A 14,818-nucleotide genomic window follows, 5' to 3' on the forward strand; every position below is an offset into this window, starting at 1 on the left:
AACAATTAAAGCATTTTTTGTTTTTTATTGTAGAATTCCAGAAACAGTGTTAAGAATATAAAAAAAATGCCGACGGGCTTAACTGCCACAAATCCCATCCAACATTAACCAGGTTGTTTTTACAGAACAATTACACAAAGTTTATAGAAAACATTAGTTACACATCACAAAAATATCGCCATCATCATCATCATCAGTGATGATCATTGGCTGATTGTTCACCAAAACACTACTAACAAAACACTTCTATTTGTTAGTCAAAAGGTTCCAACATTACACAGTTTATACAGCTGATTTAACATTTCTAGAGAGCAAAACTACAACTCACTTTATACGACAAAGCTAAATATTCTCAATTAACTCAAACTGGAGTCAAATTTAATCAGATTGGTTCATTTCTCTCCATTAAAATACATTATCACTCCACATCAGCAGATGTCAGTGTGTGTGTGTGTGTGTGTGATGACTGGGAGGCACATTTATAATGAATTGTGGCTTCCATTCAGTGTTGATAGGTTTGATTTAATGATTCTATATCATTCAGATTGCCAGGTTTGAATCGTCGCTCCACTATAACATTGCAAATTAGATGCTAGGTGGTCCCATTTGTAAAATGTTCATAATTTATGAAGAAGCTCATGTTAAAAAAGGGTTTTGTTTTACGCCCAAATCCAAGTCAATGTGGCTGAAATCTCCACTTTTACTCTATTAAGCAGTTCAAAGTTGAAGATAAAATAAAATTTAAAAAAAATACAAATAAGCTGCCTGGTGTTTCCTTAGCTATATAAAAAAAAACATCTTTCTACAGGTTGTTTTCAGATTGTGAACTCGCTGCATCATGTATTATAAATGAGCTTTTCATTTTCCTCATCGTTTCCCATCAACCCTCAAAAAACTTGACAAAGAACGAGCAGACAGAGTGCCATCCCTCGCTGCAGTAGCTCTGCACCGGCTCCATGTCATTCACCACTCCTTCCTCGTCAAACCCAGTCCAATCCTCCTCTTTCTTCTTCTTCTCCTCTTCCTCCTCCTCTTTCTTCTTCCTCCTCTCTGCCTTCCCTCCGTCTGAGCTCTTGCTGGCCGGCGGTCCTCTCTTCTTCCCCCCCTTCCTCTCCTCCTCGCCACTGCGTTGGGCGAGCTTCATGTGGGCCTCGGCGGGAGCCTTCTTGCAGGTTTTGGCCTTCAGGACTTTCTCTCCTTCGCAGGCGTTCTGCCTCTTCTTCAGCTTGCCCACCAGCTGCTTCCAGTACTGGCTGGACTTCACCCCGTAGGCCTGGCAGAGGTCTGGTTTACCGGCGTAACGACACCAATACCTGGAGGAGAAACAGAAGTATAGAGGTCAAGAAAGAAAAGGAGAAAAACAAAGTGGAAGACAACAACAAATTGGGAGACAGGAGAGGAGTACATAAATGTTGTAATTGACCAAAATACATGCAAGGATTGAAACTTCTCTTCCAATTTATTCACCTTTTTTCTGTCGCCATCTATCTGACTTTTGTCTTTAACTGACAATAAATCAGTTCTTAATAATGAAGAATTTGACATTTCTTAATGAAAGAAACAATCCACTTAATGAGTTCTGGTAAATTTTTTAAATGACTTTCAGGCAAACCACCTGGGACTTTGTGTTAGATGTTTCTTATCGTTTATAGCACACCTGTGTCTTGACAAGCACAAAACTTAATCGTCTTCTTGCATATTAAAAAGGATTACCAAAGAATGAGCTCAGTCATTCTTACTTAAAAAGCTTTGTAGGAGGCAATTTTGTCTCCTCCGGTGTGTGCTATGGGCATCAATTAACGGACTACAAATGCTACGACTATTTAGGGATCACTAACACACCTTTTCTCTGAATCTGTAATTGCAACAACATCCTCTAATAGTAAAAGGCAACACTGAGGTAGAGTGTCACCAGTTTGAGTAGGTACAGCTAAAAAAAATATTCCTTTTCTTTTTACAAAAACACTCCTGTAAAAATTCAGTCAAAGATGTTAAAGAAGAATTGATTTTGTTCATGATGTTCAAAACATTCAAGGAAACAATGAAAACTGCATTATTAAACGTATGTCAAATGTTTTATTGTACAGTTATTAAGTGTAATCCTTTACTGCCAAGGCATTCATTTAACCTAACAAGAGTTATTGTTGCTTTGTTGGTTTCAGTCTTGGGTCTAAGGAGACCTGAAGTCTAGATAAAATAATAATCAATGAATATATTTGCATGCTTCTTTGTGCTGAAATTTGTGCAGAAAAAGGAAGAAAAAAGGCACCCAATCCAAGAGAAATAGTGGATGGATAGATATGGACAAAAACGAACTATAATCTCAAAAAACCCAATCTTTCCCTGAGCTTCTTGTGTGTCACAGTCATTCTCTCTGTCCCTCCTCCCCAGGCACCTTCATCGCCATTTTCCATCCATCCACCGGATGCCCCTGGACTTTCCCTCCTTTCCTTATCACTTGATTGACTCACCTGTTTCCACTTTCCTAATCAGCCCTGCAGTTACCTGACTGACCCCGCCCACCTGCTCACCTGTCCTCATTTCCCTCATCAGTCCTCCACATATTTAACCGGCACATTGTCGGTTTGTCCTAGTTGCTTTCTTGCGTCATGCTTTTGTGTTGAAGTGTCTATTTTCTGTATGTTTATCTGGATCTGTCTACCTGGCTGCCTGTGTACCTGTGTACCTGCCCGTCTGCCTACCTGTATGCCATTTCATCAATAAAATCACTGAAGTCACCCTGCAGCCTCCTCAGTCTGCGTTTGGGTCCTGTCCCCGTTGCCCTGCACAGCCAGTCTAACCACATGGAGGATGTGAGCCTGGTCTCTGGTGTCCAAGTGTGTCAGACATATTTGAGTTTTACTAAGACAAAGACTGCCCTGAAAAGTAAAATCCTTAATCACACACTGTATGACTTAATCTTCCCGCTAGCGTCAAACTCGAACAAACTGTCCAACTTGTACCGACTCAGCTGTTTTGTCTAAATCATAAATATGTATCAAATGTTCCCCATTAGACAGTCCAGAATTAAACTACTCAGCACAGGAGGGATTTGAATAATAAGCTCCAGTTTGGAGTGTCCTTCTCACTTCTCACAAGTTTCCCCCTGAAATATTCAAATGACTGAAAATGACTTTAAATTAGAATGAGGCTTTAGTCAGTTTCATAGGCAACATGAATTCAAGGGCACTAAAGGTGAATTACGTTATTGTGCTATCAAGGCCTTCCAAGAGTCGAGTCAGATGAGATATTACTGTTAATGCTTCCCTCACCTCAGCGGGTCTCCCAGTGTCTCAGTGCTGCAGTTGACCAGCAGGCTCACCAGGCCTTCACCAGACGTCTGCCAGGTGCAGCTATGGCCCTCCTTGGTGGTCAGCTCTCCAGAGCCGGGCACCGAGCGATTTCTAGGTCTCTTGGCCGGTTGGGGGGACGGCGGAGGCGTGCGGGGTTTGTCGGGTTTCGCCTCGCCGGGTTGCCGCTTGGCCTCGGTGAGGACGGGGAGGCAGAGGAAGAGGACGAAGAGGAAACTGCACGGCAGGACACTCATGGTGGCTGGGAGGAGACATTTGGACACAGTAAAAAAAAGAGAAAATATGGAGGCCAATTTATTTTCTGAAGCACCTGTGTTTAATTTAAGATTTGATTTGAATGTTGATGTTTTAGTCTCTTCTAGATCTAAGTTTTTTGTTGCAAAGAAAAACCCATGAACACTATCTGCCTATGGCTACCAGCAGTTGGTGGAGACCAAAAACAGAGCTAAAAGGACAGTGAATATGGGATTTATCAGGTGGACACAAACACCACTCCAATCAGATCATAGTACTCTCTTTGCTGAATGTGGAAATAAGCAGCTATTTGCTAACTATGTGTTTCTGTCAGCTCCTTTTAGAGACTTGTATTGGTCAAACATGGCTAAATTAGATTTTTATTTTCTAATCTTGATGTTTCTTCTTGTGCAAAAGCTCTGTTTTAAAAACAGACTTCAGCGTGTTAGCATGCCAATTTAATACTAAACACAAAGCACAGCTGAGATTGATGAGAAGATCATCAGTGTTTGCAGGTATTTGATCATAAACCAAAGACAAATTAAATTTGTTATCAGCTGTTGATGAGGTAAAATGAAGGGATCACCAAAGACATTACAATTCATTTTGAGGGGGTCCTGAATATCTGTACCAAAGTCCATGGCAATCCACCCATTAGTTGTCAAGAAATTTCACTCGAAAACCACTAATGTCAACATCATGGTGGTGCTCGAGGAAAAATCAGATTATCACCAAACTCACTAGCCTTCATTCCTCTGAGGACGGTTAATATTTGTATAAAACATAGACGATAGTGGGTCCCGACAGTGCCATCCCTTGAGCTATGCCGACAGCAGAGTCTGAGATATCTTACTTTTTAGTCCCAAGTATAATCAAGCTCCCAAAACACTGGATCTTACATGTCCCACAATGCAACTCAACCCAACCAATTTTGTTGCGTGGCATAAAAATGACACACGAAAAGCCTAAAATGCGTCCTCATGACATGCGGACTGTCCGTGTAATGTCATGCTATTTACACGCCTTCCTGTGAGACCGGGTTGTGGAGGGGCACAACACGTGTTAAATGTTAATAAAAATGGACAATGGACACAGAGCGAGGGTGTGAGTCTCTGTCAGCGGCTTATTGAAAATCAGCCAAGCGTCAGAAACACTCCCCCAAGAAGAGTCCGGACCGGACATGCAGCTGTCAAACAACAAGCAGGGATGGAGGGAGGGAGGGTGGAGGAGAGGATTACAGCTCAACTCATGGTTAATAATTTATTTCAACATGTATTTCTCTTTTTGAAAAATTTAGAACAATATGTACAAATATCAAGAAAATGTACAATGTTTTATAATATATAAATATTTTGAACAGAAAAAAAAAGAAATCCATGAAATTAAAATTATTTTAATGATAAGAAAAAAAATCTAACACATACAGACAAAACAATTGTAATCAAATATGCATAAATATAACAACTGTAATGCTCTGCAGTGTCTTTTTGCATATTTATCAAAACTAATGACCAATATCAGCTGATAAGATCGGCTTGTTAATCTTTACTTTACTAAACATGATTATTAGAATTCTAATGTGAAAATTAAGTCAGTGATCAGACTGTCCTTGTCTGTTAGTTTTGCCTGCAGTCTGTTTCTCAGGTTAGATGTCGTGTGTTTAATTAACTGCATTTGCATTCAGCAAAACAAACAATTAGAGTCTGGATTGATGAGAGTGAAAGCATTCATATCCTGTGTACCGCTGCACCCCTGGGTCAGTAAACACTGAACAGGTTGCTTCCCTGTACCACCATACTGATAATGATGTGATACAGTTGGAACAACAAAACAGGTTGTGTCGTGTTATAATTAATTCCATTAATAATGTTGATGTGTTTGTGTTGTAATGAGGTGGAAAATTAAATCAAAAAGAGAATTTTGCTCCGGAGCTTCGTGCTGTTTTTGTTTCGGTTGAAGCCAAAGCGCTCCACAAACAAATGAATGGGCTTTACAATCCAGCACTTTAGTACAATATTATTATTATTTCTCTATCTACATTATATTTCACATTGGGAACCAAAACAGACAAACAAATGAACTGATCTCAGAGTTTTCGGGCTCATTGTCCAAAACTTACTGCAAAACTGAAAATGACATTTTAGGATTTTGTTAAGCCTGCAGTGGATATAGTAAGGCAGCTAATTCTGTTTGTGCTTGAGGTCTGTATCAGTGGGCTACATCCGGGTCTGAGAAGTGAAGCCAATGCTGAAGTGCCTTAAACCTGCATTCTTTCTAACAGCCAGCAGGGGGCGACTCCTCTGGTTGCTAAAAGAAGTCTGATTGTATAGAAGTCAATGAGAAAATGAGCCTACTTCTGACTTGATTTATTACCTCAGTAAACATTGTAAACATGAGTTTATGGTCTCAATCGCTAGTTTCAAGTCTTCTTCAATACAGCATGATGTTCATTTAGTAAATTATGGTCCCATTTAGAGTCAAATAGACTATAAAGCAGGGGATACTTTAGGGCGTGGCTACCTTTGATTGACAGGTCGCTACCACGGTGTTGTCCGGTTTGGGAGTTGCCCGTGTTTTCGTCTTACAACTTTAACCCTTTCACAGTGTGTTTTCAGTTCATGAAAGTTAATTTTAAACTTTTTGGATGCTTAAAAATGTCTTATTCAGCGTTCGGTTGTACTTAGCTCCACCCTCTCGTGTCACTTCTGGTTGCAAATAAACAAGATGGTGACGGACAAAATGCCGAACTCGAGGCTTCAAAACAGCAGTCCACAAACCAATCGGTGACTACGTCCACTTCTTGTATAGGATACAGTCTATGGTATGTATTGATTAAAACAATACAATACTTTTTATTCTACGTCACTAGCTCTGAACTCTAGCATACTGACACGGATGCATTGACATTGCACATTGTCACAAAGCGTACAAATGAGAAGCAAGAAAGGCATTCTTATTGCATGCCTTGCGCATTATCGTGGCATTCATATGCCTTTTCTTGTAAAACGGGCTGAACTATAATATGTTATAAAATTTTAAAATATCTGTCATTCATTTACTTATATAGTTAGTTTATCACAAATATATTTACTACACAATTAAAATCCTTCCGCTTGTGTTACTAGACAAGGTGTAGTTATGGTAATCACCAACAGCATCAAAGAGCTGGTAGCGGGAAACGGCTGCACAGGTAAGGGCTGGGTGGGTTCCACTCCATTTGAATGCAGCACACAAAAAGACACATGCCGCTTGTACTTTTTGTGTGGCAAGTTAACAAAATACCACATTTACCAATGGCATCGTAAACAATACAAACTAATATTTATATTTCCAACATTTTGATGTGACTGAATCCAATTTGAAAAGGTCCTGTCCTGTCTCCCAGCATGTAAAGTGTACCACAAGGTCTACACTGCCGGTATATTACAAGAAATTAAGGGACACCTGCGAGCCAATCACAATTGAGAATTCTCAGAGGCCATGGTATATTTAAAGAAATAATTGATTTTGAATAGTGATAAGTGGTCATGGTATAAAGATGATAATCCACTCCGGCCTGTGCGGTTATAAAGCATAACACACAGAGGGAAACCATCTGCTTTGTGCTTTGTCCTTCCATAACGGCTCATTGTGCATCTATAGTCAAAGAGGGATCAATGTCAGTCAGCATTTCATATCATTCTATAGTCGACTGTAAATATATATTTTTTGTATATTTACGTGTTTTTCATCATTTGTAAAATTTAATATTGTGTCCGAGCCTGAAGTGATCTGATGTTCAATAACAAAGAGGAGGTCGGAGGTGATTGTCATGACTCACATGCATGCGTTAGCGTGATGTAACTGATATAAAAACATCGAGTTTGGATAAATGAATTCACAAAACAGAAAATGTCATTGCATTTCCCGAAGTCAATTATTTTTGCAATGACATCGAGAAACAACAGCAAACCGCATCTTTTAAAAGAGGAAAACAAGTCCACTACTGATTTCAGCCGCTGTGTGTTGCTTAAAAAAATCTTTGTATATAATTATAAAATAGTGTTCAATTTTTTCTCTCAAATTTGGTATGATTAGTTTTCTTTCAGTTCTTCCTTGAACATTTTCAGGATTTTCTTTCACAAGTTCATGTTCATCTTGAAATAAGAATAAAAACAGATATCTTTTATCAGTATGAGTCAGTTTCCACTGCAGCATTTTAACAGGAGTTTCTAGGAGATGAAAAACAAAGACGCACACAGCACCAAAAAAATAAATAATCCCCCCTTTCAAAGCACACCCCCCACTCCTCCACATACAGCCCTCATCAATAAGTCATGACAAAAACACAAATCTTTCTCCGTTGTCTCTCGCGCTCTCATATTTGATTTGACAGTTTTAGGAAGAAGCAGAAATGCAGAGTAGTAGTTTGTTGTTCAGGGTTTGTTGTTCAGTGTGAGCAGAGGCCCGGTGTTCTTACCATGTGACGCTCCACGGCTCTGAGTTGCTGTGGGAATGTGGGGACCACGAACACTTGACTAAAAGAGGGGAGAAGACGAGGATAAAGGAGGAGGGCTGGAGGAAGGAGGGGGTTCGGAGAATGAGGAGGACTATACGAAGAACTGCCCACCCAAAACCAAGAACACCTCCCACATTCACCCCTCCTGACAAAACCCTCTATGTTTCTGTTGAACCAACGTCACAGTAATGTTATCTACTACCAATTTTGGATCATGACTATAACTTTAATGCTGATGCAAGTGGTTTTCACATGAAAAACACTGTTGTAAAATAACACACTGTTTTCTTTGTACTTTATACAAATGTGAAATTCAAAAATTTAACTGAATCAGTTTCAGTCTGAGTTAAATATTTACATCTCTTACAGCAAATGATGAGAGATACACAGAAACGTATTTTATTTTATTTATTTTAATTTTATTAAATCAATTATTAATGTTATTTGCACTGAATGTGGGAAAACCGGAGCTGCCCGGAAGAAAAGCATACTTAGCCTACCATCACAGTAGACAAAACGATGTAGACCACTGAGGTGGTCCTAAGAGCTCACGTCCTGCCTGTGACTTCATCAGGTGATCTCTGACAGAGGAAGCAATGCAGTTTTCCGGTGCTAGTTCCCCTTAATCTCAAGCTGATCAGCACCATAGCTGCACCGCCCCACTTCTTACACAGGTCCTGGAAAATGGTCCAGTACACTTTTGCGTTCTTGAATATCCACGACGCCAGCTTCTCCATGAATATCTCGATGGTAATTTTTCTTCTTTTCCTCCTGCTGTGCTGTTGAATTTTGCACAGTTTTGGCACATGTTTCTGCACATACATAGCCAGACACAGCAGCTGATGTCATTCGCATACACTGCAACAGGAAATAAATATTGTAGATTTGTGACATCACAAATGGACAGAAATCCTAACGGCTTGTTTCAAATACACAGTTTCTGAATAAGGTCTGTGTGTATTTCTCCATGGATTGAATGTTTTGATACTTTCACAGTATTTGTATATCACTTTAACCTGCTTTATGATATAAAAGACATGAAAATCAAATTTTTTACAATATAGGTCCTTTAAATCGTAACACCGATTAAGCATAATGCTTCCTACCGTTCTTACTCTTAGACGTCATTGGAACTATTTGTATTCTAAAACAAAAACACATTTCAATTTGAATCATGTTAACACCACTTTATTTTACCCTGATATTCCGGGTGCTTTGTAATCGGATGCCGCTTTAGCTTGGCCGGCTTCATGGCTTCATTCGTCAGCACCTGAAGACACGTGATGCATTTTGGTCTCCGGTCGTCTGCGTCATATTTTCTCAATTTAGCTCGTTTGGGCTTAGCGTCACTTGACGATATGGACTGACTCAAGTATTTCTCCGTGCTCGCCAGCTAGCTATCTGGCTAATAAGCTGAGCTAAGCAGCAGCAGGAACGGTTCGTTGCGCACTGAGTGAAGTGTCTGATTCATGCCAGATTGACGTGACGTGTCACGATCATATCAGAGTTTCTATTGGCCCAAAGCTAATGTGGGAGGGAGTAATTGACACAATATGCTTGTTTTATTGGTTCAAATGGTCCCCATCTGTAGATAAATACTTTTTGATGATACAGCGCAATTTTATAATTTATAGCAAATTATTTCAATGACCTCCTGACATGAGTGCCACCGACCCCTGGGGGTCCCCAGACCCCACTTTGAGAGTCACTGGTTTAAACCATCATTCTGTAATTTTAATATGACAAAATGCTGCCAAAATATTACTGTCTGGTGACGATCTGGGTCGTCTGTGACTTGCACGTGACAGATTGAACTTCCCACTCACCATATAGAGGATGGCATAATTATTGACACAAAAGTATGCTCAGAACAACCCACCAACAAATTAGAGCAGAGGAGGGATGGCTGCTTGCTGTAGTGTTTGTTTCTCTTTGCTGAATCACCAAAATGAGTCCTCTCTTGATGTAATTTAAAAAAGAAAAGAAAATATCCCCATGTATGCATAATAAATTCAATTTCCTGGTTGCACCCAATGAATGATTATAGGCAGTAATAACCTTGCTAAAAATAGCAAATAATGTTTGTTTTGTTTTTTATCTGCTCTACTGACTGACTGTCTACTTTGTGTATACAATAGAATATATAACAATTTCAGCATTTTTATGCAGTCATATATTTATTGTGTCTGGGTGATTGACGCCTCTGTAAGCAAATATTTGCAGGTCAATACACTACCAAAAGTTCAGGTCAAAATTGAGTTAAATTTAGTGGAAAAGTAAAACTTTATAGACATCTACACAAGGTTATATGTACTGTAGCTGTTGTTTTAACATCTGTCATTGTAAAGCAGCTCTGAACTCTGAACAGCTCTGACTATGGTAAATATGTAGAAGGACTAACGAATCAGGGAAACCAAAACTGCATGTGAATGTGACATGAGCTCCTGCAGAGCCGCTGGCCTTTACAGCACAAATCTACAGCTGATTTTACAATGAGACATAAACAAACACAGTATAAACAAAAATCTAGTGAGCTTCTCATTACGTATCCCCAAAATAATTCATAATGCATGGCCCGTCTCATGAAAGAACATCGAAACTCAAAGTCACTTTTCTATTGGCCCGAGTCTCTTTCTCTCTCTCCCTCTGTCACTGCATTTATAAGAGTAAGCAGCTCAGCCCTCAGCGAGATGAATGAGGAGAATCTTCTCTCTCCTCCAGGACAAAGACTCGTGCAGGAATCTGGGTCACGGCTTAACCCCCCGCCGACACCCTGTCACTGCCGCCCAGCTCCTTCTCATTCAGCTCAGGGGTTGCTGGAGATCCGAGGACGGCTCTTTCTTCGTGCACGCTGCCAAAAATCTGCTTGGCGAGAGAAGGATGTTCTGAAAAACAAGCCAACGACGGTAAACATGTTGTTCCGCCCAGTCTGGGCCAATCAGGAACAAATATGTCACCTTATTTTCAGCTGTAAGTACACATCGCTCTTGAGCCGGCTGGCAGAACGTAGCGATGGGGATGATGAGCATCATTTACTCAAGTTTTGTCAAAAGCAGATCAGTGGTGTCGGTTTGTGTGTGACTCATAAATAGATACTGTGCACAACTGAAATGTTTTTCAACCCTAATTTTTTGCTTCTCCAACAAGTTTTCATTTCACATCTGTATGTTTACACACCATGTACATCCCTTATGCTTCAATCCGTTCTCAGTCCCAGGGCGTCAAATACCGACGCTTTGTCACAGCTATCTGCGTTAGATACCGACACACAAGGCATCCTTTAGCAGCGGTATGAGACACAGCAGGCCTTACGTTAACTACAATGTCATCTCATCCGCGGCATCCATAAATGCACAAGTAAAATGCTGTGGTGACGTAGTTTAAAGAGTAAAAGAGACACACAGAGCGGGCGGGCGGGAGGGAGGGGAAGGGAGGTGGATGTGTCCAACAACACAAGGCTTTCATCCAGGAGACTGTCCTTTTATATTTGTTACATGTCGCAATTCATTGGAGAACAGATATTTATGTATGTGGGACTCTGTTGCCTCCTGTTGATGGTTTCTGGAAACAAACACAATCAAGAGAGCTGATTAGAAAAAGAAACACTTCATCTGGTAATCTGCTAGAGGTCCAAAAGCTGAAGGCTGAATGGCATGAAGAACAAATATGCCAAATTCTGTTGTTCCATTTCATTACCTGTCCCTCTGTTTTAAAATTAACTGCAGATTTAAGATTTTGTGCAAACTTCTACACGTTTTGTTCTTGCCACAAAGCACATGCAACACCATGTTTTCATTCATACATAAAGTTATCATTGTCATTAAATTCTGTAATCACTGAAACCTCTACAGTACCTCTGACAAATCTTAACTGGAGTGGCAGGAGTATTCTTAACAATGTGGTCATGTTCTTGTGCACAAATTATCAAGTTTTCTACATGCTGCAGGGTTTGTTCCTTTTTCCTGGAGGATCGATTTCAACACCTGCTTCCCTCAACCTGCTACCAATCTCTCCCTCTTTTTACTATTCTGTTTTATGTCCCCCACAAGACAGAAAACCTGACGGGAGCGTCTGTAAGGTCACTATCTTGTCTCTAACAGTGTGTGTGTGTGTGTGTGTGTATGTGTGTGTGTGTGTGTGTGTGTGTGTGTGTGTGTGTGTGTGTGTGTGTGTGTGTGTGTGTGTGTGTGTGTGTGTGTGTGTGAGCGAGATGAGCTGGTGATGACGACTCGGAGCCCTTGACAGCAAACACAGGCGACCACTTTCTAGTCTTCAACAGTCGTTGAGAGGCGGCCGCAATCAGCGTTCCATCGCCGCCGTCACCTCCTCTGGCATGATTACTGCCATGATTATGACACCAAACCACCACCAAGAGTGTGTGTGTATGAGTGTGTGTGTTTTACAGAGACAAAAGGGGCGATAGATAGAAGGTGAGATGGAAAGAGGATGAAAAAGAGCTGCCTGTCATTGAAAACCCATTTAGAGCTGAGAGAGCTGCTCTCTGTTGGCATGTTTAAACTGCTAATGATGAGAAGGATGTTACATGTCTCAGCTGCAGTAAGGACGGTTGAGTTGGAGATGTTGGAATTCATTTCATGCTCCATTTCTGTCTTTTATTTGCACATAAACAAATTATATTCATATGCAATTATTTTGTCCTAGCAATTTACATTTATTTTTTTGTGCAATGCCAGTTAATACAGGAAGTACAGCCATGGTGCTCAGGTCAGGTCTTCTTTGACAATTTTTGTTGTTTATGGTTTAGGTGGTGATTTGGAGGTCAAGACATATACAAATGTTCAGGTTTAATCCTTTTATTTCATCCTCTGTCATCTTACTTAACAAGTGATTGTATTAGATATTAATGACGGCTGCTCTTTTTTTATGATGTTTATTTAAGATATGTATTAATAGTTAATATTTTAGCACTTCCATCCCAACCGTTTGGCCCCCATAGGCTATTACTTACTTATTTTTTTCTTTTCTTTATCTCATGTAATTTAACCCATGGCAAAGGAAGCTTTTCACTGTATGTATGTCTGTGAAGTTGTTTAAGTGTATGCACATCTGTGAAGACAAATTTCAATGCAAGTGGACAATTAAATGTCTATTCTGTCTATTCTAAATTGGACTAAATTCGGTTGACATTTCAAAGTGTTTTAAATGTCTATAGGTTACATATAAATGTAATTTCAACAGCATTTTTATTGACATCATTTCACCTAGTAGTTAAGACCTTCTTAAACATTAACATGTATTTTGTCTAAACCCAAAGAAAGGTGAATACTGTGAGGAAGAAAGGTGAACAATATTGACATATCATCCAGAAGAACATTTTGTCATTAAATTGATACAAAATTTTTACCTAAGTGACATTTAGTTTCTTCCAAAATGTATTATCCAAGATGAATCTGGTGTTTCTGAACCCGGTTCAGTGCTGAGGTGACACATGATACAACAGCATTTTATTAAAAGAAATGAGACTATACAGAGACCATTTTTCTGAAAAAAAGTCTTATTGCTTTGCACCCTCAGGACCACAGAGACCTTCCAGCTGCAGGACAGCATCACATCCCTGCTATACTCTACTCCAGCCTAAACATACAAACCTTTGATCATCTTCACTATTCAGTAAAAAGTCACTTGTATTGTTGTGAACTGTCTGGATATCTCCTTTAGAACAACCTCATACACCCCGTGTGGGCCACAGGGTACCTTTAAGTAGTTGTTTGATTCACTAGTAGTATTAAAACATATGATTAGTTGAGCTGTAAATATATTTTTTTTGTTGTTTTGAATGCAAATGGTAAAAATGCATAAAAACAGGTGGCTACAATCTCACTTAGACACATATAAAAAGAAATCCACAAAACGATAAATGGCTTAGAGATTAATCAGTGAAGTGCTGGATGAATGTGTTTTAACAGCCCTCCCTGAGGACCTTAAGGGGCGTTTCCATGACAACTGTCTGACTGACCCTCATCACTGCCTCACCAGTCTCAGATGAACTGGTTCACTCTGTCTGTCACGTAATTGAAATGCTACATTAGCAAAGCAACGTTAAAGCCAGGGTGAAGTGCTGTGTGAGTACAGAATAATTACCTGCTGCAGCCAGATGTTCTGAGATGTGTTCTGAAATGTTTCTAAAGTACTTTCAGTCATACATTTCACAACACAGATACATTTAATTTTCAATAAATCAAGTTCTGATATTTATCCGTAGCATTTGTTCAGGATCATGCCGTTTCGCAATGTGCAGTGGGAGTGAGAGAAATGAATAACTAAACGACCACGGGTGGCCATGCACACTGACGCAGGTGTTTTCACTAACTAATGAGACTTTTGCTCAGGTTGGAGTTGGGTGGAGCTATGCTGCAAATACAAATGGATCAAATGAAGCTCCCTGTGTTAGTAAGAGGCTGTGAAGGCACAAAAAATGAGTTATAATCATCTCCTTTTAACAAAAGAAGATAGTGAATAAAGCCACTGATGCTTGAAGATGAAATGTCATTAAAGTTTACTCAAAGCAATGAGCCCTGTCTCGTCTAAGGTGTGACATTATGGTCCCATTTAAAGTCAAATAGACCATAAAGCAGGGGATGCTGTAGGGCGGGGCTACCTTGTGATTGACAGGTCGCTACCACGGCGTTGTCCGGTCTAGGAGTTGTCTGTGATTTTGTCTTACAACTTTAACCCTGAAAAGTGTTTTCAGTTCATGAAAGTTAATTATAATCTTTTTGGTCACCTAAAAATATTTTATTCAGCATTCGGTTGT

The 14,818-nt window shown here is 39.8% G+C and overlaps 1 protein-coding gene across 1 annotated transcript; it reads right to left on the reverse strand.

Annotated features, from left to right (window-relative positions):
- Window positions 1–8,121, reverse strand: LOC141774411 (fibroblast growth factor-binding protein 2-like). The gene is made up of 3 exons (XM_074647074.1): window positions 8,005–8,121; window positions 3,273–3,552; window positions 1–1,313 (listed from the first exon to the last, which is right to left on the reverse strand). Exons 2-3 carry the CDS (start codon window positions 3,545–3,547, stop codon window positions 881–883), a joined length of 708 nt encoding a protein of 235 aa, XP_074503175.1. The 5' UTR covers window positions 3,548–3,552; window positions 8,005–8,121; the 3' UTR covers window positions 1–880.
- Between the last annotated feature and the right edge of the window lie 6,697 nt (window positions 8,122–14,818).

The sequence above is a fragment of the Sebastes fasciatus genome, chromosome 9 (assembly GCF_043250625.1).
Source record: "Sebastes fasciatus isolate fSebFas1 chromosome 9, fSebFas1.pri, whole genome shotgun sequence".
Taxonomy (NCBI): domain Eukaryota; kingdom Metazoa; phylum Chordata; class Actinopteri; order Perciformes; family Sebastidae; genus Sebastes; species Sebastes fasciatus.